A 26,416-nucleotide genomic window follows, 5' to 3' on the forward strand; every position below is an offset into this window, starting at 1 on the left:
CTCTGTAGAGAAGACCTACTCTACATCTAATTCTGTACTACTCCATGTTGTGATTCCTGATCTACAATAAACCTACATGGAAATCCAACTGGTCTCGGTTCTATTCACTTATATCAGATACCAGGTTATATTGGTGTAGGGATATTTCTCCATATTTTTAGGTCTCGGCCTGATCCAGCGCATGTAGGTGTAGGGATATTTCTCCATATTTTTAGGTCTCGGCCTGATCCAGCGCATGCGCTGGTCTGGCCGAGACTTTTGTAGGTGCTCTAAGAAATGCTTCTTTTGTGGCGATCAGCTCACTATCACGCGCACAAGTACGGGCGTGACAAGCACAGATGATCGCAATCACTTTCACTTTCTCTGCTGCGCTGCCGTGTGCCTTTCAAGGCCGCGCAGTAAATACTTGTTCTATGCTGGTGTTCTTGCCGCTTTCTTAGTGGTTGTGGGATGACCATTCACGGACGCACATTGGCTCGCTCTGCATTGAAGACAAGCTCGCCAGTGCTTCTGTGCTTGATTTTGTTTCCGGTCTTCGGCCCCCGGAAGGACTTTGCAGTCAGCATCGTTGGGACGCGCTGACATTTTCCCGTGGGGCTTTATTAGTATTCCAAGCGCATTGCTAGCGCTCCATAGAGACTGGAGTTGGGTTCCCTATCCTTTGCTTGGATTGTTTATGGGACACTGAAATGGTACTTTTCTAGCCCCGAAAATCGCTGAGTGCAAGGCGCATTTGGCAACAGTTATGGAACAGTGGACCCCCCTCTGCTCTCACTCAACCTCATAATACAATAAAATGACAACACTCTGTTTATGGGCTCTCTTCCTGCCAATTTGTCACACGTTCTAATACTGCCACTTGCATTCCTTCTTAAACCATTTATTTAAAAGGTTGGTTTGAAGGGATTTACACAGTGCCTAAAAATATAAGAACATGCAATTCAGGGGGTGCGGAGGTAGGAAGGCTATTCCCTCATGCACCGATGCACTGTACTGGCTGCAACCATGCCAGCTGCGCCCTTTGACAAAAATGCCCTCATTGCCCCCAAAATGTGCTCTTGCGAGGTGAGCATTAACTTTTCTGCTCCGAAGCAACATCTCCTGGGGAAAATCCTCCCGGCCCATTGCCATTCTGAATGTGCCAATGGGCCAGCAGACAGAATGACAATGGGTCGTTCCACAGTCTGTGATAGGATGGCAAAGGGCTGCTGCAGCTCAGGGCTCACAAAAATGGCCCACATCTGACCTCAGGCAGCGGCTGTATACCCACCTTCATAGTCCAACCCTGGATCTTGGGTTGGGGCGGTCAGAAGATGATGCTCCTGTCAAACAACAGACCACACATAACAATGGGTTAAGAGAACTCAGTATGTTTTATTTGCTATTGTGCAACCGGTGGTACCGCCTGCTGCTTTAAAACTAAGAGAAAGCCTCCAAGATGTCATCCTTGCCGATACAATTTTTCAGCAGAACCCTTAATGTGTAGATTTCACTATTTTTAAACAAGATGGGTAGTGCACTCTTCAGTGGTAGTGACTTACCAGGTTACCTTTTCATTTTTGTATTCAGAGTTTTGCTCACTGCCTATTTAATTTTTATTAGAAATACTAAGAACAACTCATGTAGCACAACTTGTATTAATAATAGTATTAATTTATATTGATTTATATTTACACTAATTGACATTTGAAGTACTTTTGCATGTACGTTTTATGCTCATGATATTGCATACCCTTATATATTTCATAAAGTAAACATTAACAGAAAAAAACATTGCACAGCCGGGTGCTCATGTCTAAGAAATTGTATTAGTAGGATGATAGCTATGCTGCCTGCCCTCTTTAAACATGAACATCACAAATTAACTGAGGCTGAAGACTCCAGTGGCGGCTGATGATCTTTGGAAGTTGTGGGACCTTGGACCTGCCACAAACTGAGTCAGTGAAACAATTGCATCCACTTTCTCAAGGGTGGGCCGAAGAGTTTTCTCACATAAAAAACGGATTAAAAAGTGCATTTTGCAACACAGCTTTTGCATTACGTTTTAAAAAGCTTAGCCTATAAGATGACACAAAATATTCTAGCACGTTTATGATGTACCAAGCAAACCCGGATGGATAGAACTAAACGTTTGTCGCGGACTCCAAATTAATATTCACAAATCAGATAAGCTGATCTCTAAAATGGGCTATGAAGTCACCTACGATGTTTATTTGTGTTTATTTACCGTATTGCATCCAGCTCCCGGCTCACAAGCCATCCCCACTGTGAAACGTCATCCAAGCATCTGAGCGTTCAATATACATCATGAGGTGTGTGCAGTGGAAGCAGTATTTTTAGAGAGAAGCGGGGCTGCAGTTGTCATGTAAAATCCTCTCAGCTTTAGGTAATGCAGCCGGGTGCACATTATAAACCTGAGTTAACCCCACTGCGCCATGCGTTGCAGCTCCCAGAGTCAATCAGGGCAATCGGTAAACTGTGTTTTATTGCAGGCAGGTTTCGGAAGGGCAGTAAGGGTGCCAGGTGCACTGGTGCAAGCAGACAAACTATGAACCCGCTTCTCTGGTGGGCTATAAAAATAAAGCCAAGACTGGAGTTCAGATACTGCCTAAGACTCCTGGTACCCGGTGCTACTGCACTTAATACACAAAATATAGCTCCGCCCAGCATCTAAGCATACTTGTTCATCACGTTATGATCTGTAACTGACCCAATGTTTCTAAATGTTTGTAATATTTTTTTTAAACACCATTTTCATTGAGCGAGATCGAGAGTAAATTTATTTTGCGTCTGTGCGAGAAAAATTACCTTTAGGACTCTGGTCATCCGAGTAAAGATTCTGCCCAGTGTGTCTCCCGATGCTGTACGGTCTCACCAAAAGCATATGTCAAAGCCAATAGGTCCCATAGGCGAGACCTATTGGCTTGCGCTGGTCTCGGTGAAGAAAATGATTGAAAACAAGATGAAGATTAATTATGGGCAAATGGGAGATGCAAGCTTTGACGTGGGTGCTGCTCGCCCTTCTTCTTGCCCAGCTAATCCGAGCCTAGGTGCAAGTAGTTTCATGTTTCCAGGGCCGAATACTATTTTGCGCCTCCCTACCTCTATCAGCAAGACTTGTTTTAAAGGCACGTGCAATATGGCACCCTCTTGTGGTCACTTCTGTAGCCAATGTTCTGCATCAGACCCAAAGTCCTGGAAAGGCATGTCTCCTGTAAAAGCACTCGCAGCATCGCTACCTCACAGTGGCATACCTGCATGAGCCACTCAAACAAAATAATCATTTGGCATAGTCAATAGGTCTCGCCTTTGTGACCTTATAAGTGTTTAGCCATGCAACACTTGATGTTGTTGCACCAACGATATTCTGCTAGGTAACTAAACCCTTATAAGGTCCCAAAGACGAGACCTACTGGCTATGCCAATGCTTTTTTGTTTGGTGACCAATTGATATTCTTCGCTGGTTAACTTTATAGATACTTCCCCTGACGAAGGGCTACCTGCCAGAAATGCATCTGGAGATATGTGAAAATGGATATATGGACTTATTGACAGTCAATTGATTTAATCTGGATATGAAGCATCCATATCTCACGAATAAACAAATAAACGAACATTTGATAAGCTTCTATCTTTCTTAGAACTTCAGTTAAACATTTTGCATCCTGCTGCTAGCAGGCTTTCGGCTGTGCACAGGGGGATGTTGCTGAGTTAAACGCCACCACTCTTACATATTTACATGTACATTACCATACAGCATTCCTTTGAAGCCAGACCTATTTGAATTGCCAATGCTTGCTTTTGGGAAGGAGTTCAGATAACGGGGGGACTGCGGTTCAAGAAACCAGAGATGGTGTTGCGGTTGCAAGCCCTGTGTGGGACACCCTTCCTCCATAGCTTTAGGCTTCTTAAAGAAGCAAACAAAGGCTGACCCCTCCAGTATCCAGAGAACATCTCATAAGTACCCAGGAAGGATGCCTATAGATAGGAGTACAATAGCCACAACGTATACTTGACAAACCACCTGCCATTGTTATGATAGGGCAGTTGTTTTGTGCCTTTAATATAGATCAGCTAATCTGTCTTTACTGTGACGCTTTCCTTGTCCATGTTGTGGTTTTATTTTGCCCAGTACCACCTGATGTGTGATTCTCTGTTTTTTACGACCACTCGACTTAACACTTGTGATTATTTCTTCTTCTCTCACGTCTGTCTCCAGGTAGCAGCGAAGGTGCAGGTTGCCCTTTCCATGCCGGTGTCGCATTGCTACGGCTCCCCTCAGTACAATTGATTCTGGCAGCCTCAATGGCAGTGGTTGCAGGGCTGGTGGCCTGGTACGTGATATGAAGGACTGAACCTACTTGGAGCCTTTCCTGTGAAGGCCAAAAAATTAAGACTGGCAAAAGCTATTTCTACAAAAATTACCAACCGTCCATTATCAAGCACCTTGGCCAGAATTGAAGGAAATGCACTTAATTATGTAAACCAAACCCCAGAGTGAGAGGACTCGATCATTATCACGAATCAACGCTCATCCTCTGGAAATCATAGCATGGCTAAGGAAAATTTCTCGCTTTTAGACACTTATTTTAAGTTTTAGTTGAAATACTGCCCAGAAACGGGTGGCTGGGCACCTGCATGATGCCATATCACCGGTAAATGTTTGTGAATGCTCCCAGCGGTAAAAATGAAGACTGAAGATATACTCCATAACCGTACGGACCAGTAAAGGAGTGAGATCTCTGATGTTAATTACAGATATACATGATTTTTAATATGCTTCTTTTTGTGCTTTTATCGAGTTGGACCAAGCTTCTGACTGACAGACAGACACCCTCACTCTCTCACATGCTCTCTCTAACGTTCTCCTTAGGAGAGGCCTAAAAACGACCTAATGAGCCTAGGCTAGGAAAGAAACTTGCCTCTGTATTATTAGTGTAAGCATAATGAAAATGTGACCAGTAATGGCTCAAGACTATTCACAGAGAAATGCCCTGCTCACCTGGAGACCTCGATTATGCATGGGGTCATTCACCCAGCCTTCGCAGGCATCTCTAAAGTTTTGGAGCCCATTAGTTGTTTTTCTGAGTTTGCCATGCCCCATTCATGAAATCATGGTTGTGCAACACCTTATTCACCCATCACCATCACTGGGCCACACACTTGTTATCCAATGTGTATCTGAAGCTCTTCAGATAAGTACCTTAAACATAATTTCATTTGTACCGTTTTTTTATGCAGAATGATAGTTCATAACTATAATGACAACATGTGGCTTCCACCAGAAATTGTTCTGCGTGTTCTAGACAAGAAATACAGTATTAGGTTTCTGTCCGATCCAGTGGTGCAAGCGGATTCATATGTGTACTCGTCGGCTGGCTTCCACCTATACTGCATTAGACCATACATTTCTCCTCATACTGAAAGCTCCTAAGAACTTAAGGCTCAATTGTGTCTATGGTTGCACTGCTTCTGTGTCTATATACAAAGAGTACCAACCGTTAAAGCGAATTGTACATCGTAGGTAATACTTGCTAATCGCATTTAAGATACATTAACAAGTGTGGTACTTCCGGATGAAGAAGACAAGACACAAGCACGACAAATAGTACATGTGGGGCAATATCACTTGTAACAGGAGGTGCAAGTGAACCTTGTTGAAATATTGGCTATCCACAGTCCAGGTTATAATCTTAAACTGAAAGGTGTGGTACAGCTACATGACAAGTTGAATAAGGCCACAAGCAGTGAAAGCATGGTGCATACACCAAGTGACACTGCTTAACAGAAAATGATCTGGCACCGTGATCCTCCCCTTCCCCAAATCAAGAGGTCTTACGGAGGTAGCACAGGGCAGGATTTTTTTTCTCAAGATTTCTTTTATATATCATTTTTCGGTAGCACAGTGGATACATATTAAAGACTATCACAATTCACAATTGATGAGGTGATTTACATTATTACAGTTTACGAAGTGCCCTGTTAATCTCTAAAGAGGGATCCAGAAGATAAAGAGCACATATATGGATGTGTTCAGTTTTGCATCTGTGGTCTTAGGCTAGAACACAGATTTACATCTCCGTTAAATTAATGGATTCCATCCACAGATGACATTCCAGTGGGAGTGAGGTGGGGGGAGGACTTGGGAAGTCAACCAAGTAGGTAGATGCTGCCATGGTTGCGTAAAGAGGTGCCTTTGGTTGAGCCATAAACTTTGAAGTAGGGGGTTCCAACTTAGGTCCAGAAGGTCAGTCAACACCAGATTTTGAAAGCAGCCACCAATTTAGGAAATGTATTCCATTTAAATTCATTGTATGTAAAGTTATCTTAAGTGCATATCCTCAAAATGTGGCCTGGGTTCATCACTCCTAGGCCTGTGTTACACATTTTGATTTAAAGTCAGATCAAATCCTCGCAGTGTAGGTGGACGGTGATTTCACCTGTGAAGCAACAGACTACACATCTAAAATATGTGTATTTGGTGTCCGGGCCATTACTTAAACAACATGTTATAGTTTAGTATAGTTAAATAAAAGGTCAGGGAGAACAGGAAGATATACACAATTAATAAAAGTTGAATGCCTTTTTATTTCGAAATAATTAATATTTTGTGGACATAAAACACTTTGCTTTGCCAGCCTTCCCAACGCTTTGTTGTTCCAAAACAAACTACCCGAGCAATGTCCACCTACTACATGAAATGCCTCAACACTTTCTCATTACAGCCTACAATTTAAGCAATAAAAGAGCCTATTTAGTGCCAGAGAGATGTCTCCGCTCCATAGTCCAGCGCCTCTGAGCTCCGTGTTTCTATGCAAGCAGCTGACTGAGAGCAGTGTAACTAGTCCTTTTACTCTAGTGCTGTCAGAGGCGACTGCTGCCTAACGATGATGAGGGGGTGGGAGGGAATGGGAAAAAAAATCCCTTACCTATCTGTCACCCGCTGCCTCTCTGTCCTCTTTGCCCGCTTTCAGGACTTCAGGGCCAGGAACAGGAAGCAACCAGGCTTCCAGACTCCGTTAGCCAATCACAACGCTGCTGATAGCAATTTTGTGATTGGTCCAAGTGCTGTGTTTCAGCGCACAGAGAAGGGACTGGGAGCTTGGGCATGTTCTCCACCGGGCTATGCATCACAGCCCGGTGGAGAACATGCTAAGTGTGCATGACTGTTTGGCCGACCAAAGACAGACAGCCAAACTGTCATGCGCACTTACAGAATGCCACCACTTCCCTGCCTGCACCTCTGACCCAGCCCAGCCCCACCCCTAACCAGTTGAGCAACAACACAAAAGATAAAATGATAATCACAATGCGTTATTTTATTTTTCCTTTTTCACCTGCTCACAGAGCAGTGGGGTGACGCTCCTCTGCCTTAGTGGAGGAGCCGCCCCTGAGTGCTGTACAAACTGCAGTAAAAAATGATGAGGTGTGCAATCAAAGGCCTACGTAAAGCAAACATGCTATCAGAGCTCCCGAGGCTCAAAACTTAACTACCGTCTTATGTCACAGCACAGAGCAGATCACTGTGACCGTATGGCACTTGAAACAACCCCCACTTCAGCTAAATGTTTTGGGAAGAAAGATAAACTTTAAAGTCAAGGGAGAACCTCCCCTCCCAAGATCATCTCGTCAGAGATTGCAGCTTTGCAAACTGATAGAAAGTATCTGAGCAACTAATTTCTTTTTGTGTACATTTCTTTTTTACAATATTTACTCTGATACAAAGGAAACCACGTCATTGAATGTTTAGTATTGAAAACAAGCAAGTAGAAAAATATCCTTAGTTTCAAACTGGGAGCGTAAGCGTTGAGGGGGGCATTTGTGTCCTACACCCCAAGCCTTTTCCAGTAACATATATAGTGTTTGGGTGATTAAGCTGAGCGCATGTTCAGAGCAGACCAAGATTTATTTTATACCAGCTTTACTGTGCATCATATAAACAGATCAGATACCAAAAATAAACTTGTATAACTGCAACTAAGCCTACAATTAAACATACAGTAGAACACATTGTGGGGGAGAAGGATCAATATGGAGTGTGTGCTGCAGGTGATAGTTATGAGGAATAAAGTAAGAAAACAAAAGCGTATCATGGAATGCTGAAAGTAAAAAAGCTTCCCTGAAAGTGAGCAGTGGAATGAAACAAGTAAAGGGGCTTTGCTCCATGGTAGGGACAAAAACAAATGGGTAAAGCAAGCCATCAAATTAGAAGCAAGCAAATGAATGACAAGAAAGGCAATCAATGCTAAGCAAGGGGGGATATGTTCCCAATAGGTCTCTGGCAACCATACAGCATGTACTGTCTGGAAAGTGAGAACTTAAAGGCGCCAGGCCTCTCTACCTACCGTATTTTCTGGTGTATAAGACAACTTTTTAACCCTTGAAAATCTATTCAAAAGTTGGGGGTCGTCTTATACGCCGGGGTCATTTTATAAGCAAGCGAATATACGCAGAAAATACGGTAGATCCTGTTGATTTTTCATGGTCATGTTTTTCAGTATTTTCTTTTGTCATCGAAACAGGACAATCTTGCATGGCATTATATTCCACTTCGCCATCTATTGATTTTAACGCAGTCCAGTTTTTTTTTTTACTGAGAAAGTTGAGACAATTAAAATAAAGAAATATGAGTAGACTTACTGTACCCCCCCTCTAAATGTCTTCAGAATAGCGATTATAAAAGAGATCACCCTCCTTTCACCTTTTGTTTTTTTTTACTTCAAGCATATAGAGCTGTGCTATCCAAACTTGGTCATGAAACATTTTAGTCATCTTGAAAGTCATAGCACCTATTTCTCACCAAAACCTTGTGCTTCACGGAGTTCTGTCCACGATTTGAGGGCAAACTTGTACCGTTTATTCAAGGCATTAGATACACTTTTTGAGTGGAATATCTACCTTTTTATGGTAAGTACATCAAACTAGTAGTATTTGTCTTAATTAAGTAGTACTCTTTTTGCAGGTTCATGTCACTGAGCTGTCAGGTGATGTGTAAAGAGGAATCAGGCAAAGCTCGTAAGCAATCTTTAACAATAACCCTGATAAACAGAATGTTTTGTTTTCACATTTTAAATGGTGAAACCTAAATACCCCAAATCATAGAAATGAGAACTATTGCTGGTGCTCATCTGAAAAGATAGAAAATTAACTCTTCTATTTTTTTTAACGGCTAATCTAACCTCTCTGATGTTCATCTTGGATGGTGTGTATGATTATACAATGCTTTTGATTAATATTTGCCCAGACCACGTTTTTACGAATTCACTTTGTCCACGTACCCCCTGTTCTATCCTGGTGAGCTAGATTTCCTTTGCTGCTCTGAGGGGCCTCTGGTGATCTTCGTTGTAAGGGTCGCTGGCATAAGGGGAAAAAGGTAACTGTGCCAGCCACTCCATAGCCATATCTGTGATCATGGTTCCTAACACTGGCACAGAAAGGAAGAGAATCTTCCTATAATATTTAGCTGTGCATTCTTGAGAGGAGCTTCTGCTTGGTATCGCTATACCAGTTTGAGCTTCATACTCAGTTCCTCCCATGGATCACAGCCTTGTTTCATTAATATTATTCTACATTTTGAAGGAGTACTCTGTGCTAGTTGTTATAACTCAGCATTTTAGAAAATGGGTCGGGGGTTGCTTATGTTTTTGGGGAGTGAGCATTGTGATGCACAACATAGCCCTTCAGTATACTAAGGATGCTTTCGAAGTTTTCAAATCTACTTTATGAATGCAAGATTTCAGTTGCAATACATAGGACCGTGGCTTTAACTCTTTAGGCCTGTTGGGTATTTTGATATAGGAATCTGTATATCTTTTTATCTATACAGTGCAATTGACATTTGTGTATTTTTATGAAAAGTTATTTATTTATTTTTTAAAATCCTGCCTTATTTGAGAGAAGCACTTTAAGACCCCACTGGTTGCTAGAGGCACTTGTGTTGGCACAAATAGACTTTTCCAACTCAGTCATCGTGGCATGCTGTGTCCTGTTGGCCATTTGTTGGTAGGCACTAGATTAGATGTTGTTTGCAAAAATGCCCAGGAGTCCAAGGGTCAGTAACAGTGACTTAGTCAGGGAGACCTGAACCCTCATGCAAGTAAGCAAATTGGCCCCACATCCCCTTGGTTGATAGTAACAAAAAAACAGTAACACCCTTTGGACCCAGTCTCACTGCACCTGTTGCACTATTGATACTGATAGCTATGGACCTGGCCAGTAGTTAATTCCCCTTGGATTAGCCTTGCTGTTTGAGCTGATATACCAGAGCGGTGGTGTGCAGGAGGTACCTACCATATGATTGTCTTTTGGTGATGCCAGATGTTGGGCTCATATGACTGGCTCTGCCAGACTAATGCACAGTGAGACAGTCGACACAGTAAATAAGGTTGAATAATCCTACTGATCCCTTGTGTACAGCCAACAGAAGCTGTGGTTAAGAGACTGGTTGAGGTTTACTATATCTGATCTGGTTGTGCTTCTGCTGCTAGCTTTGCAATCTCAGGGTGCCATTCTCAAGCTTCTGGTTCTCATCTAAAAAGGCTTTTTTACTCGGGACCACTTGTTATCGATCGAAGAATACTGTAAACAGTGCTAGGTTTTAGGTCCTGTGTTACAAATCTGTACCAATTACAATTATGAGCTTGTCAGGTCTCAGACCTAGAATAACGTTTTTTAAATATTATGTAGAATCTTTTTTCTAGCCTGGTATTAAACAAGGCATGTGCACACACGTTTTCTCATGTTCTATATAAATAGTATCTAGGAGCAAAACAATTTCCTCAATTCATTTGTAAAGTGTGTTTCATCTCAAAGCAATGGCTGTTTACCACTGGGTGCTCACTCGTGGTCTAATATGACCACTTATGACGTGTGCCTGAAAATACTCAAACTTACCTACTGATGTGAGTATACTTTTTGCAAAGTCTTCAGTCAGTTTATGATTCTTGTATTTTGAGTATGTGTATCCTGAAGCAAGTTGTATTTCCTTACAGCTGGTATGATCCTATGTAACTATTTCAGATTAAAGGCCCAACATCTATGCACTTGTTTGTAGTAAGTGTTCAGTTGTATAGAATACAACGTTATTCCTTTTATCTACTCGCAAACGTTGATTGTTTTTCCAAGTGAATGCTTGATCCCAGGATCACAATGTCTGCTACAGATTGTTGCTTTCGGCTGTCTACAATGTTAAGGACTAAATCTGTGTTGCTGCTAAAATCAAAAGTGTTTTCAATTTCGCAACACTGTGGTTACAAGAAAATGGCATTTAGCTTGATTCATTTGCACTAAAAAATTGAAACACTTGCAACTATCAAGCAAGCCCTGTCTTACTTCTTTTTACTCATTATGGTCTGGCTTCACAGCACAGCTGTTGCCAGGCAATTATGTGAGCATTTCTGGAGAGTGCTTTGGGTCCGTCAACATGTTGGAAGCCAGGTTTACATTTTTTTTTTCCTGTATTGAATCTTTTATAGATTCACATGCTTGAATCTTCCCTGTCGTCATGGTGGGAGTCCCACTGTAACATAAGAAATAGCAGCAATACAGTATCACCATAGAACGGAAAACTCACTTGAGTAACTTTTCAGCCTCGTTCTAAAAATTCAAAGCTGAGACCTCAGAGTTCCCTTCCCCACAGAGCCACCATACCTCAGATTTCTTACCGCATGTCATGTGATAGGGAGTCTCCCTGAGCTCTGCTCAATTACAGTATTTTCTTCTCAACTTTTGACCATCAGTCTCTGCTTTAGCTACTCTCAAGGTATTTCTTGGCCTTTATACTTTTGACCTTCCTGCTTTGAGATGCCAGAGCCTAAAAAAAAGTCTTTCGGCCCTGTAAGACCTGTGGGAAGTGTAGGCTTTTTTCAGAAGACACCCACAAACCGTGCCTATATTGCCTCTACCCTGACCACAAACCCAGGAAATGCAAGTATTGACACACCTTTTCAGCTAAAACCCTCAAAGATAGGGAGGATAGGCTGTTACTCTGGCTACAGAAGAGAAACGTTGCTTCATATCGGATTCTAAACCTGAGGCAAAGGCCCATTCTTTCTCAAAGAAAAGAAAGGAGGGCAGTCCCTCTTGACATCATGGGGACTCAAAGAGATCTAAGTCCCGGAACAAATCTGAGCCTACACACCACAAGAAACCTCAGTCAGAGGCTTCAAAACCCTCTTCAACTTCTGTGTCTGCTTCTCTGACTCCTCTCAGAGACCAACCCTCTTGACCGTTGACAGCGTCGAAGATTTCACTCTCCTCAAAAAAACCAGAAGTTCCTGCACCGTCAACGGCTTCACGGTGACAACTACGACAACAACTGTGTCAAGACATCAATGACCGCGACGGGAGCTTCGATGACAGTAACCATGTCGACAAATCCTTCACCGTCGACGAGAATCTCACCATCGACCACAGGTTCGTTGACTGTTCCAGCGACGACATCCCCAGCAGACGAAGGCCTTCCAAGCACTGTTGACGGTACCACACACGATTACATAGTCGGTTGCACCGTCGAGGGGACCGTCTACGGAGGGAAAAATCTGTCTCCTTAAGCCCAAGCAAATTCAGGATTTCTCCAAAATATCTCCTTAACCTCCTGCGCACCTTCTGGACTTCCAAGAGTCAGAGGATGAAGGTATGTTTGGCCTTGCATACAGTCCATTGCAGTTCAGGGTCAAGTACCAAACTTCTGATGATGAGGACATTGAGAGGAGTGATCCATCTTCTTATCTGGCAGGGGAATTTTCTTTTGCGGAAAGAGACACATCTGTCATGCAGAGGCAGGATTCCTTCCAGGAATGTTATCCTTACAATGACAGAGAGGTGGAGCGTCATCAGTTCAGGGAACCATCAATGAACTGTCCAGTGCCTGTCTGATCTCCGTCACATCCTTAATTACTATTACATGCGTTTTCCCGACGCAAATGCTCCTCGGAGGCCTTTACTTCCGCAAGAGGAGCCCATTATTGTTCCAGGCCAAAGTACTCCCAAATCCAGCAAGGGAGACAACCCTTCCTCCTCCTGTAGTCATCACGGAGGACACTGAGAATGGTCAGACAGAAGCAAGTGAGATGCAAACAGACACAGATGCCCATGATAAATGGGATGACTACATAGCCCCTAAGCCACAATCTCCTAACCCTCCTGCTGCCGATTCCCCTCCAGCAGATATCGAAGGATTTCATGATCTTCTAGAGCGTGCTTCCAAACGTTTTGATTTGCCAATGCTAACTAAACAGACTGCATGTTTTCTGTATGATTTTAAACCAGGCACTCAACGTTCAGTGAGAGGAATCCCTACAATTGACTATGACGAGAAGGGCTAAAGTTAATGAAAGCACCTGCCGCTGTTCCAGCTGTTATTCTAAAACTGGACAAAAAATACAAGGCTCCTGATGACTCGACTGCAAGCCTAATAGTCACCCGAGGCTGGACTCTGTGATCATGCAAGCAGCATAGAGAAGAGCCAAGAATCCAGCATTTCCCTTCACTTCCCCACCGGACAAAGAGGTTTGTCTCCTCGACAATATTGGGAAGAGGTTCTCGGCTCGGGTGGCCACCTCCATTAGAGCCACTAATGTCATGGCCATTTTGGGGCGATATGACCGGAGGATATGGTCGTACAGCTCTACTCTGTTGGAGTATCTTCTTGAGGAGAAAAATAAAAAGGCAAAAGATATTCTTTTGGAGGGAGATAGAGCATCTTCAGAGTTCATTGAGATACCTATGGACGTTTCATCCACTGCATTTCGACAGATGGCTGGAGTGGCGGTTCATCATCGCCGGGGATGGCTTAAAGCAACCAAGGTTTTAGACATGCCTTTTGATGGCGCGTGCTTGTTTGGTAAGCACATAGACGAGGAGCTACAACCTAACAAGAAGGAAACTGATGCAGTCAACGCCTTACGCAATCTCCAGCAGCGCCGCTTTCAATCCTTTTGGACTAGAGGACGGGGCAATTTTTAACCTGTCTACAATTTCAGCAGCGGTACCAGCCATATCCGCAGAGTACCTACCAGCCATACAACCGATCCTTCCAGGTCCAAAAACGGTCAAACTTATTCAAGACCAGCAGGACGCAAGAGGCAGCAATCTGCTCTAAAGGCCCTAGACTCCAATAGGAGACAGTGAATCTCCTCAGGACCCTGCTACAAATCTTCCCACACCACAATCACGTCTTCTCCACAACCTTTCAGTAAAGGGAATTCCATTTCTTCAGACAGATGGGTTCTAGACATCTTCCAACATGGTCACACACTAGAATTCATTCAGCATCCTCCAAATGTTCCACCATGCAAAGTTCTGCTCCGTCACCTTCCAGATCTCAAGAAGGAAATACATTTGCTTCTTCTCAAGCAGGCCATGGAGGAAGTACCCCTCAACCTGCAAAAGGTTTGCATTTCAGCATCAATGATGGCCACTATGGCCTAGTGGATGGTCAAGGACAACTTGTCGCAAGATCTCGTTCATTCACTCTGTACCACAATTGGTGATAACCTCGGATGCGTCGATGGATGAATGGACTGAGGGCACACCTTCAAGCATTACTGGTTCATGGCAAGTAGTCCAAACAGGAATCGGAGTGTCATATAAACATTCTGGAGCTCAAAGCAGTGTTTTTAGGTCTGAAGGCCTTCCTGCCTCGGATCAAAGGTGCATCAGTGCTCATCTGGACGGACAAAACTACAACAATGTTTTTCCTCCGAAAGCAAGGCGGAACGAGATCTCGAGCACTTTCCCTTCTTGCTCAACAGATATGGGAATGGCTCCTTGTCAACCACATCTCCTTGCGAGTGGAGCATGTTCCAGGGATTCACAATGAGAAGGCGGACTCTCTCAGCTGGGCTTCCAAACAGTGCCACGAATGGGAACTCAATGACCAACATTTGAAGGAGGTTTTTCAATCATGGGGTTACCCAACATTAGATCTGTTCGGTATGTTCTATCAACAAAAAGTGTCCTCTTTTTGCAAGTAGACATCCTCATCAAAATTCATGGGGAGGTGCCTTCCAGTTTCCTTGGACGGGGATGTTGGCCTACGCATTTCCCCTGTTTCCACTCATTCCTCGAGTACTGCAAAAAGTGCAGCAAGAGCCTTGTCGGATCATTCTCATTGCTTCAGGTTGGTCAAGACCGTTCTGGTACACCGAGCTGCATCGCCTATCAGTGTGCTCCGATTCTCTTCCCTCCAAAGGAGGATTTTCTCTACATGAACGATGGCCAAGTAGTTCATCCACAGATTTCCTCTTCATTTGTCTTCTTGGCTCTTCACTACACTGAATTTGGGAATTTGAAGCTTTTCAAGGAGTTTACTAAGATACTACAGAAGTCTCGAGCTCCAAATACATTGAAATGTTACACAGCTAAATGGAAGGGATTCTGTGCTTGGTGTATCTCGCAAGCATTGCACCCATTCTCTTCATCTCCGGAGCAGGTGCTTCCTTATCTCTTGCACTTCGCAAAATCAGGACTTCTCACTCCTCCATAAGAGTTCACCTTGCTTCGATGTCTAGGTATAGAAGACGTTCAAATCAAACCTCTCTGTGGTCTAACTGACTTGTCAAAGAATTTATTAAGGGACTTTTTAGAGCTTTTTCTGCCTGTTAAGCCTCCTACAATTTTGTGGCAAGTAAACATTGTTCTGTCATAGCTGAAGTGTCCTCCCTTTGAGCCAATACACAAATGCAAATTAAAGTTCCTCTCCTTTAAAGTGGCTTTCCTCTTGGCCATCACATCAGCCAGACGTATCAGTGAAATCCAAGCTCTCATGTTAAAGGAACCATAGCTGCATTTTTTGCCGGACAGGGTTATCCTATGCACTAACCCTTCTTTTATACCTAAGGTTCCTTCAACTTACCACCTCAATGAACCAATTGTTTTACCAACTTTCTTTCCTAATCCATCCTCAGCAGCAAAAAGGGTGTTGCATTATCAGGATATTAAACAATGTTGAAATTATTTGCAAAGAATGGAGACCTTCTGTAAATCCTCTCGGCTACTGATCTCTTTCTCGGCACCCTGGAAAGGACAGGCCTTGACACAGGCCAGCATTGCTCGTTGGGTCACCTCCACGAATATCTTCTGTCATGAAAAAGCTGGCCGTCCACTTCTTGCGAAAGCACAACCTCACTCTACTAGTAAAGTGGTGTCTTCCTCTGCCATGTTTGCGGGAGCTTCTCTCCCTGACATTTGCAGGGCGACAATGTGGGCGAACTCCCACACATTCACAAAGCATCACTGCCTTGAGGGTTGGAAAAACTCAGATATTGCGGTGGGACAAGCTACATTCCGACGTCTCTTTGCCTTAGGTAGGCGGCTTTTACCCTTCTATGTTCTTTACATGCTGTTTGTAAATTTGTATGCTTATGATTCTCTTCTTGGTTTCTGATGCTACAAGTTTACGTCATGGTGGGATGGTTCGCATGCCCACTACCTTTCTTTTTCTATTATGTATTTTACTGCTTACTAGTCTGATTCAAGCATGCGAATCTATAAAAGATTCAATACTGGAGAAAAACAAGTTACTTACCTATACACTGTGGTTCACCAGTACTGATATATCTTTTATAGATTCACATGCAACCCTCCCTTCTCCCCTATTAGGCTCACCAATCACCTCACAGTTTTTGGATACTTATACACTTTATCTCGAAATCTGAGGTATGTTTACTCTGTGGGGAAGGGAAATCTGATGTCTCAGTTGTGATTGGCTGTAGTTTGGATGTTTTAAATGAGGCTGAAAAGTTACTTAAGTGAGTTTTATGTTCTATGGAGATCTATAGTGATGTTGTATTACTGCTATTTCTTATGTTAACGTGGTGCTCCCACCATGATGACGGGCAAGATTCAAGCATGTGAATCTAAACAAGATATCAATACTGGAGAACCACAGTGTACAGGTTGTTTTTTATCCAGCTGCCTAAGCTTGAAATTCAAAGGACATACACATGACATTGGAATGCAAATAAAGTATCTTAAATAACTTGATGATTTATTTTTTTTTCTCTGGTGGCAGCACAAATTGGAGTAGGACTGTCATTAACCTACACAAATTTTTGGGTCTGACTTGGCAGTGCAACTGTCACCTTACCTTTAAACCTACACCTATAGTATTCTACAGTTCTTTGCTTCCACACAAATACATATCTATTCCCATCTTATTTGTAATGCAGCACAAATCAACATTTCTTTAAAGCCAGACCGATTGGCATTGTCAGTGTTTGTTCTGTTCTTTCCTGCTTTCCCTGTAACACTTTGTCTCCCTTTTTCTTTCTAGCACTCTACTGTTTTCCAGACCTTTCTGCCAATCTTAGTATGGGCCGAATTCGCGATCCGCGAATTTGCAGATTTTTTTTTTTTGGCGTGTTCGTGGGGCTTTTTGCGTGTTCGCGGGCCGCTTGCAGCGCATCGACCACAAAGTTACCCATGCGGTCGTACATGGGCGCGGCCATCTTGTTCGCGTTGCGTATTTCCGTTTCCAGACGCTATTTGCATGCTTGCGTTGTGCGCGGGGCGCAATTACGTGTTCACGTGCGTTTTTGCATGCTCACGGGGGAAATATCGCGCAAACTTACCCACGCGGTCCTCAATGGGCGTGACCATCTTGTTTTTCATTCATTGCTATGGTTCTGGGCATGCTTTTTCAATCCTCCCCTAATCTTTGCAATCCTTTGTTTCTTTGACATTTTTAAAAATCTTTTTTACTCCTTATCTATCCCTCTCTTTTTCTACATCTATATTTTGTGTTTTTTTTCTACTTTTGAAGCTACTTTTTTTAAACTCTTTTCTTTTCTTTACTTTTTCCCTATTCTTTCCTATTTTTTTTCAGCTGTCCAGGACCATGGCAAAGGGAGCCGGGAAGAGCAAGGGGAAGGGTCCCGCACCCCGTACCCGTTCCCATGTGGGCACTTAAGGGGGAAGCAGTAATAGCCCTGGAGATTTTCAGCGCGGTGGAGGTGGTCGCACTGATGTGCTTCGTTAAGCGCCACCTCCCCAAAACCGTCGCGGCAGGCTCTGTCCTGGGTACTGGCTCCGGGAGCGTCAAAGCCTATGGGGGAAGGTGTGCCGGGGCATGTATCGGGAGTCTGAGGTCCGGCGCACCTACAGCCAGGCGACGCACCGGTGGTCCGACGTCCTGGACCTGGAACACGACCTGCTCGACCTGCTAGGCGTCAAGATCCCTGGGCTTGGTGAGTAGTAGTAGCTATTTAATCACTACTCTGTTTTCTCCTGCTCTATGTTATCATATTGCAAATGTTTGTTTTTCCGAAGAGCAAGAATGCTGCTGATAACATTGCAGGTAAATTATGTTTCAAAAGCTTCTGTGATCGCAGGTGCTGGCCTGCTCACTGGTGGTGCTACTATGCTTACTTGTTTTCAATTTTGTGTTCATTTGGCCTGAGTGATGATTATATATCAGTGTACTTTACAGAACTGCGTAATGCTAGACATTAAAGACTCAAGTCCAGTCCTTCCTTTGTACTCCTGCCACTAAGAAGAGATAGTGGTAGTGATCATGACAGACTGTGTCTGTCACTTTGCGTGCTGCGGAGTGCTGCCTGCCAGTCCTAGTAGAGCCTTTTTGTAGTTGGTTTAGTGAGTAACATAACTTTCCAAGTAGACGGTCCGCGAATCCAGCAATATCCTAGTAGACCACATCAGATAGGTCAATAAATTTAGTGCAATTGTTGTCGATTTCCCCGAAATAATTTGTTATTGTTTTTTTGAAATGTTTGATGTGGTTGACAACAATCATCCATGTTTGTGTCTTTCTTTCATGTTGTACATCAGCTTCCCCCAGGGGCAAGGGGACACAAGAGGAGGTAGCGGCGCCGGTGGAGCAGGGACAACAGCAGGAAGGCCAGGATCGGTCTGGCGAGGGCTCCTCTGCTGGCCCCAGTAAGTTTTCCTGTTAATATTAATAATTATACTTCCCTATCTTTCACAGCACCTGTATTTTTTCCAAATGTTCCTCATTCTACTTTTTCCTAACTCGTCTTTAATCTTCTTATAGACTGTTTCTAAATTCTTATCCTGCCTCTAGTATGACTCCTTGTGGTACTACTAGATTATTATTAGTCTGTCTGTGTAGCTAACTAAGCTTGCACAGTTGGCAAAAGGTGTTAAACAAAACTCCTATTCTATTCAGCAATCGCTCTATGCACTGAGTGCAGTCCTCAGGGTTGTCCTTAATGTCTATTTAAGTCTTCTAAATGTTTATGCTTTGACATTTCCCAACAATAAAATGTGAATGGCCACCAAGAATAAGATACTAGTTTTCTTTTTGGTTGGATAGGAGGACAATCCATACTACTACTGTTGCAGGGACTATTCTGCACAAACAGAACTATGGACAAGATATAGGGCATTGGTTATAAATTATAATAGGCGCAGTTAGATTTTCCACATACCTCAGTCATAACAGAAGTTGAACCCCCAATCTCCTTACTGACTAGCTAGTTTGTCAGAGTCCTTATTTAGCTCCCGAATGCAGCGATGATTGATCCCCAATGATTATACAACCCAGGATTTAAGACTACGGAGTCAAAGTCCCGACCTCTCTGAGCCACGGACTCATGCTTGCAAATTGCAAACCCTTTCGCTCACTCACTCATGACCAAAAACTACAGAGTCTATGTAAGTTTTAAAGCTTTATTAAAAGTAAAAACATTTATTAAAATCAACTTCATCATATATGGTAAACGGTGAAGGATTCAAAACTGAAAAGTGGCTGATTTCACACATTAATTGTGGGAGAGCCCTCACCTGGGTGGAACTTCAAGTCTTCTTTGTGGGGATGAATCGTTGCTGACTCCGTCCAAGTGATAATGATCTGATCTTGCTCTTGTTCTTAGAAGGGAAGCTTCTGTCTGTTATGAGAAAAAATGGTGCGTGTTAAAAAGCAAGCATTCATCAGTTGTGCCAAAAAGTGTAGCAAGACATGTTACGGCTAAGCATAAATAAAAAAAACCTTCCCTGAAGAAAGGGAAATTTGTAGTTTAGAGACTAGAGAGTCACAAATTATTAAATTTGTTTATGTAGTACAGGTACTTTTTTTCATTCCTAGACAAAATAGGGAGTGGTGTATATGGCATCTAAGAATATGAAATGTATTTCCTAAGCGGAACATCGGCACAGCCATCCACCATTGCCGGGGCCAGCGCGGAGGTGGGCACTCCTGGGCCGGAGGTGGTACAACAGCCATCGGGAACTGCTGTGGGTGATGCCACGGTAGTGGTAGGCAGTGGTAAGCTATTATATTCCTTACTTATTAAGATTGCAGGCTGCAGAGTGTGCTCTCTGCACGGGTGTATATGTTGTACAGTACAAGTACACTTTACTGTTAAGAAGACTTACAAATTTAGAAGTAAGTTTTTGTCAACCTGGTAGAAGACATTCACCCTTGACTTTAGATGAGCAATCGCATTAGCGGCGGAAGTTGACGAGTAACCAATGGCCTACTCTAAATTTGACTTCAACTGAGCTGTGAAAGTTTTATCGAGAAGCCAAGTCAGATCAGAGATGAACTTGATGGATGGGATGAACGAAACGGGAAAGAAGGGTATAAGGAAGGACGAGCGAGTTGCAAAGAATGATACGCGTTTTTGAATGCCGCCGGAGGTGGCTGGGAATATGATGCATGGCCAGATGAAGGCTGAAGCAAAGATGGGTGGAAGGAGAAAGGGAAGAGGACTGCCTGGGTGGGTGACACAGAAACTGTATGTGTGCGCAATATATCCTTTGGTTCAAATTCAAATGCACGTCGAGCACGGATGCATGGCTGGCGGTTTCCAATATAAAATAAAAAGGTTGTTTTTCCGTGAGAAAAACTAAGGTTTGTCCAGTTGAGACATTAAGAAGAATGATTGACATTTACTTTGAATGGATGAATGCCTGGATCATGGTGCTATCTTAACTCATAGATAGCATAGGTGTATGTAGACCGAGTAGACGGTCACTGGATGAAGTAAGTGTTACTTTGAAGAGCATGTAAAACCTCACCCGCACGTCCATTCCAGTGTAGCAAAGGCGAGGAAAAGAAGTTGTAATTTTTCAGAATACTACCATGACTAGTAACAGTAGCTTGCAAGCACAGCATATATCTTGCCATTACAGGGGCCACTCACTACCTCTGTTAATAATTTTATTACAACTCTGTCATTCATGTGTGGCCTATCAGTGTTTACTCAATAAAAAACAAAGCATCCCATATATAAGCAAATATCCTGTGAAGGGATAGATAATCATATTATTTATCTTCATTTTCCTTTTCTAGTAGTCATTGGCACTGCAGGGTGAAAATTAAATTAATCAAGCAGTAGCCCTTGTAACAGAGTATGGCCTGTGCCACCCGTAATAGAAAAGTAAGAGCTTCACCACCTGCATGTATGGTACAATAACGCGTCAGTTTTTCTCGGATGCAAATTGACTGCGCTGGCATTATGCCGGCTTCCAGAAGTTACGTACCAATTTCGCTAAACAAGAGAGAAGAAGAAGAAGAAGACTGGTGAACTGTTCGAGTCTAATGTAGTGGGTCCATATAGTGCTAGTAGAATTGATTCCTGAAACTCCCACTAATGTTAGAGCAGAGGCCGACGAAGTGGAAGGTTAGATAGATACAGGCCACAAATATTATGTACTGTGCTTGCAAGTTGCTAGTGCTACTGTGGCACAACTTTCTGCTGAATTATTTTGTGTTAATCTTAAAGAGCTTTGGTTACAGTATGTTTTTCTTTCTTCATATAGATGCTCCTTCCAAACCAACACGGAAGGAGCTGGCTAGACGGGCCCGGCAAAGGAAGCTGGAGGCGATTGTCGCAGAATATCAGCGGCTGGTGGCCCAGGAGGAGGAGGACACGCAGTCTCAGTCCACAACATCCACCACGACAGCTGCATCCTCATCCACGCACCCTGGGTCAGCCAGTCATCGCAAGCCTCCAGCGGTACGGAGCCGTGGTACCGCAGCCACCCGCCACCGCCAAGCAGCCAAAAAATCAGCTGCCCCCCACAGCAGGTGCAAGGCTCGTCTGCACTGCTTGGCCCTCAAGGGTGTCCCACCTTGACCAGGAGGTGGAAAGACTCAAAACCCTGCTCAAGGCCCGCCGCAGGGAGGAGTGTCGGGCCACCTGGCCAAAGGACACCGCCGGCGGCAGTAGAGGAGGAGAGACTTTTGGGGGTGGGAATTGGGCGTTGGGGTTTTGGAACTTTTCTTCCGGACATTTCATGGACATTAGTTGGGGTTAGGGAGGGGGGTGGGTCGAGTCTTGTGGGTTAGTTTATTTTTGTTAGAGTCTAAATAATTATTTACCTTCAACTTAAACATAGCATACACGTTTTTACTGTTTTGCGGGAGAGGTTAACTGTACGTTTGTTTTCCTGAAACTTAACTGGCTGCTTGATTCAAATTGTCGAAGTAATCGCCCAAATGTTTACAAAAGTAAGTGCCACTCACAGAGTTAGTGAATTCAATTGTCCTACTACTTTACTAGTACTACCGTCAGTCTCTCCTCTCTCCTCCTACTCCATTATTCTTCCTCCCCCAAACGCTTATCTAACCTGTGATTCGTGTTTGAGAATAGGGCTAGGCACATGGCTGGCTGCATGGCAAATGGCGATTAAGGTTGGCAATCCTGGGCGGATGAAATGGCATCGTTGTGGTGGTGGTGGAAGTAGTGGTGGTACACAGTGGCAGTAGCCGCATATGAAAAAAAAGAAAATGAAACCTTGAGTGGCTTGAGCGGAGCATTAGAACAGTATGATAGATAGCACAGTACACAAGAACAGTGCCATAATTTAGCCTAACAAATACTAAAGTATTCAAACTACTAGTTGCGTGCAGTTTGGCTTTGGCTACTTCAAGAAATAGTACTGAAGGAGAAGGACACAGCAGCGTAATCATTTGCCATGTGTAGGAGGAGAATGTTCTTGATGATCAATCTAGTTGATGGCGCACATGAAAATCACCAGATTTGATTTGCAAATAGTCATGGGTGTGTGTCAAGCTGAGTAAGAATATATCCTCGGATTCCTTCACCAGCCTTGAAATTGATTTTCTGTTGCTTTGACCTTATCTTCCCCAGCAAGTGTGTGGAATTATTGTTGTCATTTAGTCACACCTCCATGAAAACCACACAGCCCGGGGGAAGAGGGTTAGGGTTTGAAAATTGGATAGGAATGGATTTTTTGGGGAAAGTTTTGTGGAGAGAGGAAAAAAAACAGCATGGACAAACCACAAATGACGATAAAAATATCTTTGGATACGAAGATATCCATAAATCTTTTAAGGGACATAAAGGAAGTGCATGCACTACTGCAGGCATTAAGTTGATTGCTTAATTGATGGTTAGGTTACTTAAACAAAGTAGTACTTTCTACAACTTACTAACTATGAAGAAACAATGTGACAGTACAGGGCTGCAGTTATTACGCAATATCACTTGCCTATGCCCTCAGAGAGAATAAACAACACTTAGTACATGAAATTAGTTTTAAAAATGGCAAACAAAAACGTATACAATGGCTGGATGGATGAATTTGAAGCAGAGAGCAAACAAATGCACAGAGTCACACTCCTAGAAGTTCACAACAACAACATTATTTAAAAGATAAGGAGAAGTATAGAGGATACTCTAACTATGTTGAAGTTGTCCTGTTGAATTTGGGAAGTAGCGTGCATTACCATTCCTCTTATTTGCGGTACTCCTCCATTCCATCTGACGCTTCGTCGATCAATCTTGGTGACCAGACACACTGTCCACTGCCTCCCTGGCGGATGCGGAATTACGGATCACTAATGGTAAGTCTGAGTTAATCGTTTTTCCAATCGCACAGGGTAAAAGCCGGCCTGTAATTGATGGAAAAAGAGGAAGTGATATTAACACCATGGCGAAAAAAATATAAGGTACGCTGTGTAGTGCAAAAATAACACTTTCAGTTTCAGAGGCAACAGTATTACATACAAGCATCATTTCGAATGTGCGTACTCTGAGTCTCCTTTTCAAGGATAGTAATTTGTAAGCATGGGCGAATTGTGCGGATCTGCGGTCCGCGAATTTGCGGGAAATCGCAAAAAAATGCGAATTCGCAGATTTTCCCGCAAACTCGTGGATTTTTTTGCAATTTGCATAACTATTACTGGAGAACTTTCTACTGGCTAATCCAGTAAGTGCTACCTTGTTGGGTAAATGTATAGTGCTTTTCCTACACTACAGCTGTGTAAAGTGACATAAGAGTTGTCTCCAGTTACATCTGCAATAACGCATTACCGGCAATGTCAGCATATGGGCCGAAATGCACCTTAGAAACAGGGCCAAATCACCTTTCCCCTCCACCTGCGACCAAACTGCTGTTTGGAATCAAAATAAAACCTTTCCAGCTGTGCTCCCAGACCCCTCAACCCACTCCCAAAAATCTAGAACACCCCACAGTACCCTCCCAAAAACATGCAATACTGCTACCTGGCATGAGCCCTAACTTAAAATTGTGCCAAAATGCACCCTGAAACTAGGCCCAAAACCCCCATTTCCACCATGGATTTTCTTCAAACCACTTGCAATCAAAATTAGACCTTCCTAGCAGTGCTCCCAGACCTCTCAAAAATCAAGAACACCCCACAGTACCCTCCCAAAAACATGCAATACTGCTACCTGGCATGAGCCCTAACTTAAAATTGTGCCAAAATGCTCTGCAACTAGGCCCAAGCCCCCCTTTTCCACCTTGGATTTTCTTCAAACCACTTGCAATTAAAATGAGACCTTCCCAGCAGTAACCCAGACCCCTCAACCCACTCCCAGAAATCTAGAACACCCCACAGTATCCTCACAAAAACATGCAATACTGCTACCTGGCATGAGCCCCAACTAAAAATCGTGCCAAAACTAGGCCCAAAACCCGCCGTTTCCACCATGGATTTTCTTCAAACCACTTGCAATCAAAATTAGACCTTCCCAGCAGTGCTCCCAGACCCCTCAACCCACTCCCAAAAATCTAGAACACCCCACAGTACCCTCCCAAAAACATGCAATTCTGCTACCTGGCATGAGCCCTAACTAAAAATCGTGCCAAAACTAGGCCCAAAACCCGCCGTTTCCACCATGGATTTTCTTCCAACCACTTGCAATCAAAATAAGACCTTTCCAGCTGTGCTCCCAGACCCCTCAACCCACTCCCAAAAATCTAGAACACCCCATAGTACCCTCCCAAAAACAAGCAATACTGCTACCTGGCATGAGCCCTAACTTAAAATTGTGCCAGAATGCACCCTGAAACTAGGCCCAAAACCCCCATTTCCACCATGGATTTTCTTCAAACCACTTGCAATCAAAATTAGACCTTCCTAGCAGTGCTCCCAGACCCCTCAACCCACTCTCAAAAATCAAGAACACCCCACAGTACCCTCCCAAAAACATGCAATACTGCTACCTGGCATGAACCCTAACTTAAAATTGTGCCAAAATGCTCTCTGCAACTAGGCCCAAGCCCCCCTTTTCCACCTTGGATTTTCTTCAAACCACTTGCAATTAAAATGAGACCTTCCCAGCAGTGTCCCAGACCCCTCAACCCACTCCCAAAAATCTAGAACACCCCACAGTACCCTCCCAAAAACATGCAATACTGCTACCTGGCATGAGCCCTAACTAAAAATCGTTCCAAAACTAGGCCCAAAACCCGCCGTTTCCACCATGGATTTTCTTCAAACCACTTGCAATCAAAATTAGACCTTCCCAGCAATGCTCCCAGACCCCTAAACCCACCCTCAAAAATCTAAAACACCCCTAAACAGCCCCCCAAAATCATGCAATACTGCTAGGCCTAAGTTAAAATCGTGCCAAAACGCTCTCTGCAACTAGGCCTAAACCCCCCTTTTCCACCATGGATTTTCTTCAAACCACTTGCATTCAATACTAGACATTCCCAACTCTCACGATCCACTGGAAGGTGTCAGCTTTTCACCCAAACACACGCGCCCGCAAAACACCAAAAAAGGCCAAATTCAGCCAATTCTGGACCAAAAAACGTCAAACCCCCCTAAAACCTTGCCAACATCATTATGAACGAGCCTGCTTGCGGCAGGGCCATGCAGACGGTCAAGGCAGGCATCACTGAGTGAAGCAACCTGATGTAGTATACCTAGGCTCTTTGTCACAGACAGACAAAGCATATCTAATTGTATGCAGCAAGCAACATAGCCCCAATTTTACATGAACTGCTGTCTGGACTCTGCCTGGCATAACAACACTACACTGCCTCGACCACTCCATACCACGACTAGACAGACATGTAGTTCTGCTGTAGTAGTTGTTGTAGACTGGTTTACCTGTTTGCCACTCACGAATTGGCCATAGTTCTTCTGTAAACCGACGCGGATGATCTATTCATCCCAGTGAGTGACTGTAAAGAAAAAAAGATATATTATTTC

The 26,416-nt window shown here is 43.5% G+C and overlaps 1 protein-coding gene across 1 annotated transcript in view; it reads left to right on the plus strand.

The window, feature by feature from the left end:
• LOC147685431 (heme oxygenase 2-like) overlaps positions 1–11,042 on the plus strand; it is a 197,143-nt gene extending 186,101 nt beyond the window's left edge. The window contains exon 6 of the mRNA XM_086941334.1: positions 4,220–11,042. Within this exon, the coding sequence (XP_086797460.1) occupies positions 4,220–4,347 (128 nt within the window). The 3' untranslated portion in view covers positions 4,348–11,042. The remainder of the gene's footprint in view (positions 1–4,219) is intronic.
• The last annotated feature ends 15,374 nt before the right edge of the window (positions 11,043–26,416 follow it).

Source organism: Lissotriton vulgaris, chromosome 10, assembly GCF_964263255.1.
Source record: "Lissotriton vulgaris chromosome 10, aLisVul1.2, whole genome shotgun sequence".
NCBI classification, from domain to species: Eukaryota; Metazoa; Chordata; class Amphibia; order Caudata; family Salamandridae; genus Lissotriton; species Lissotriton vulgaris.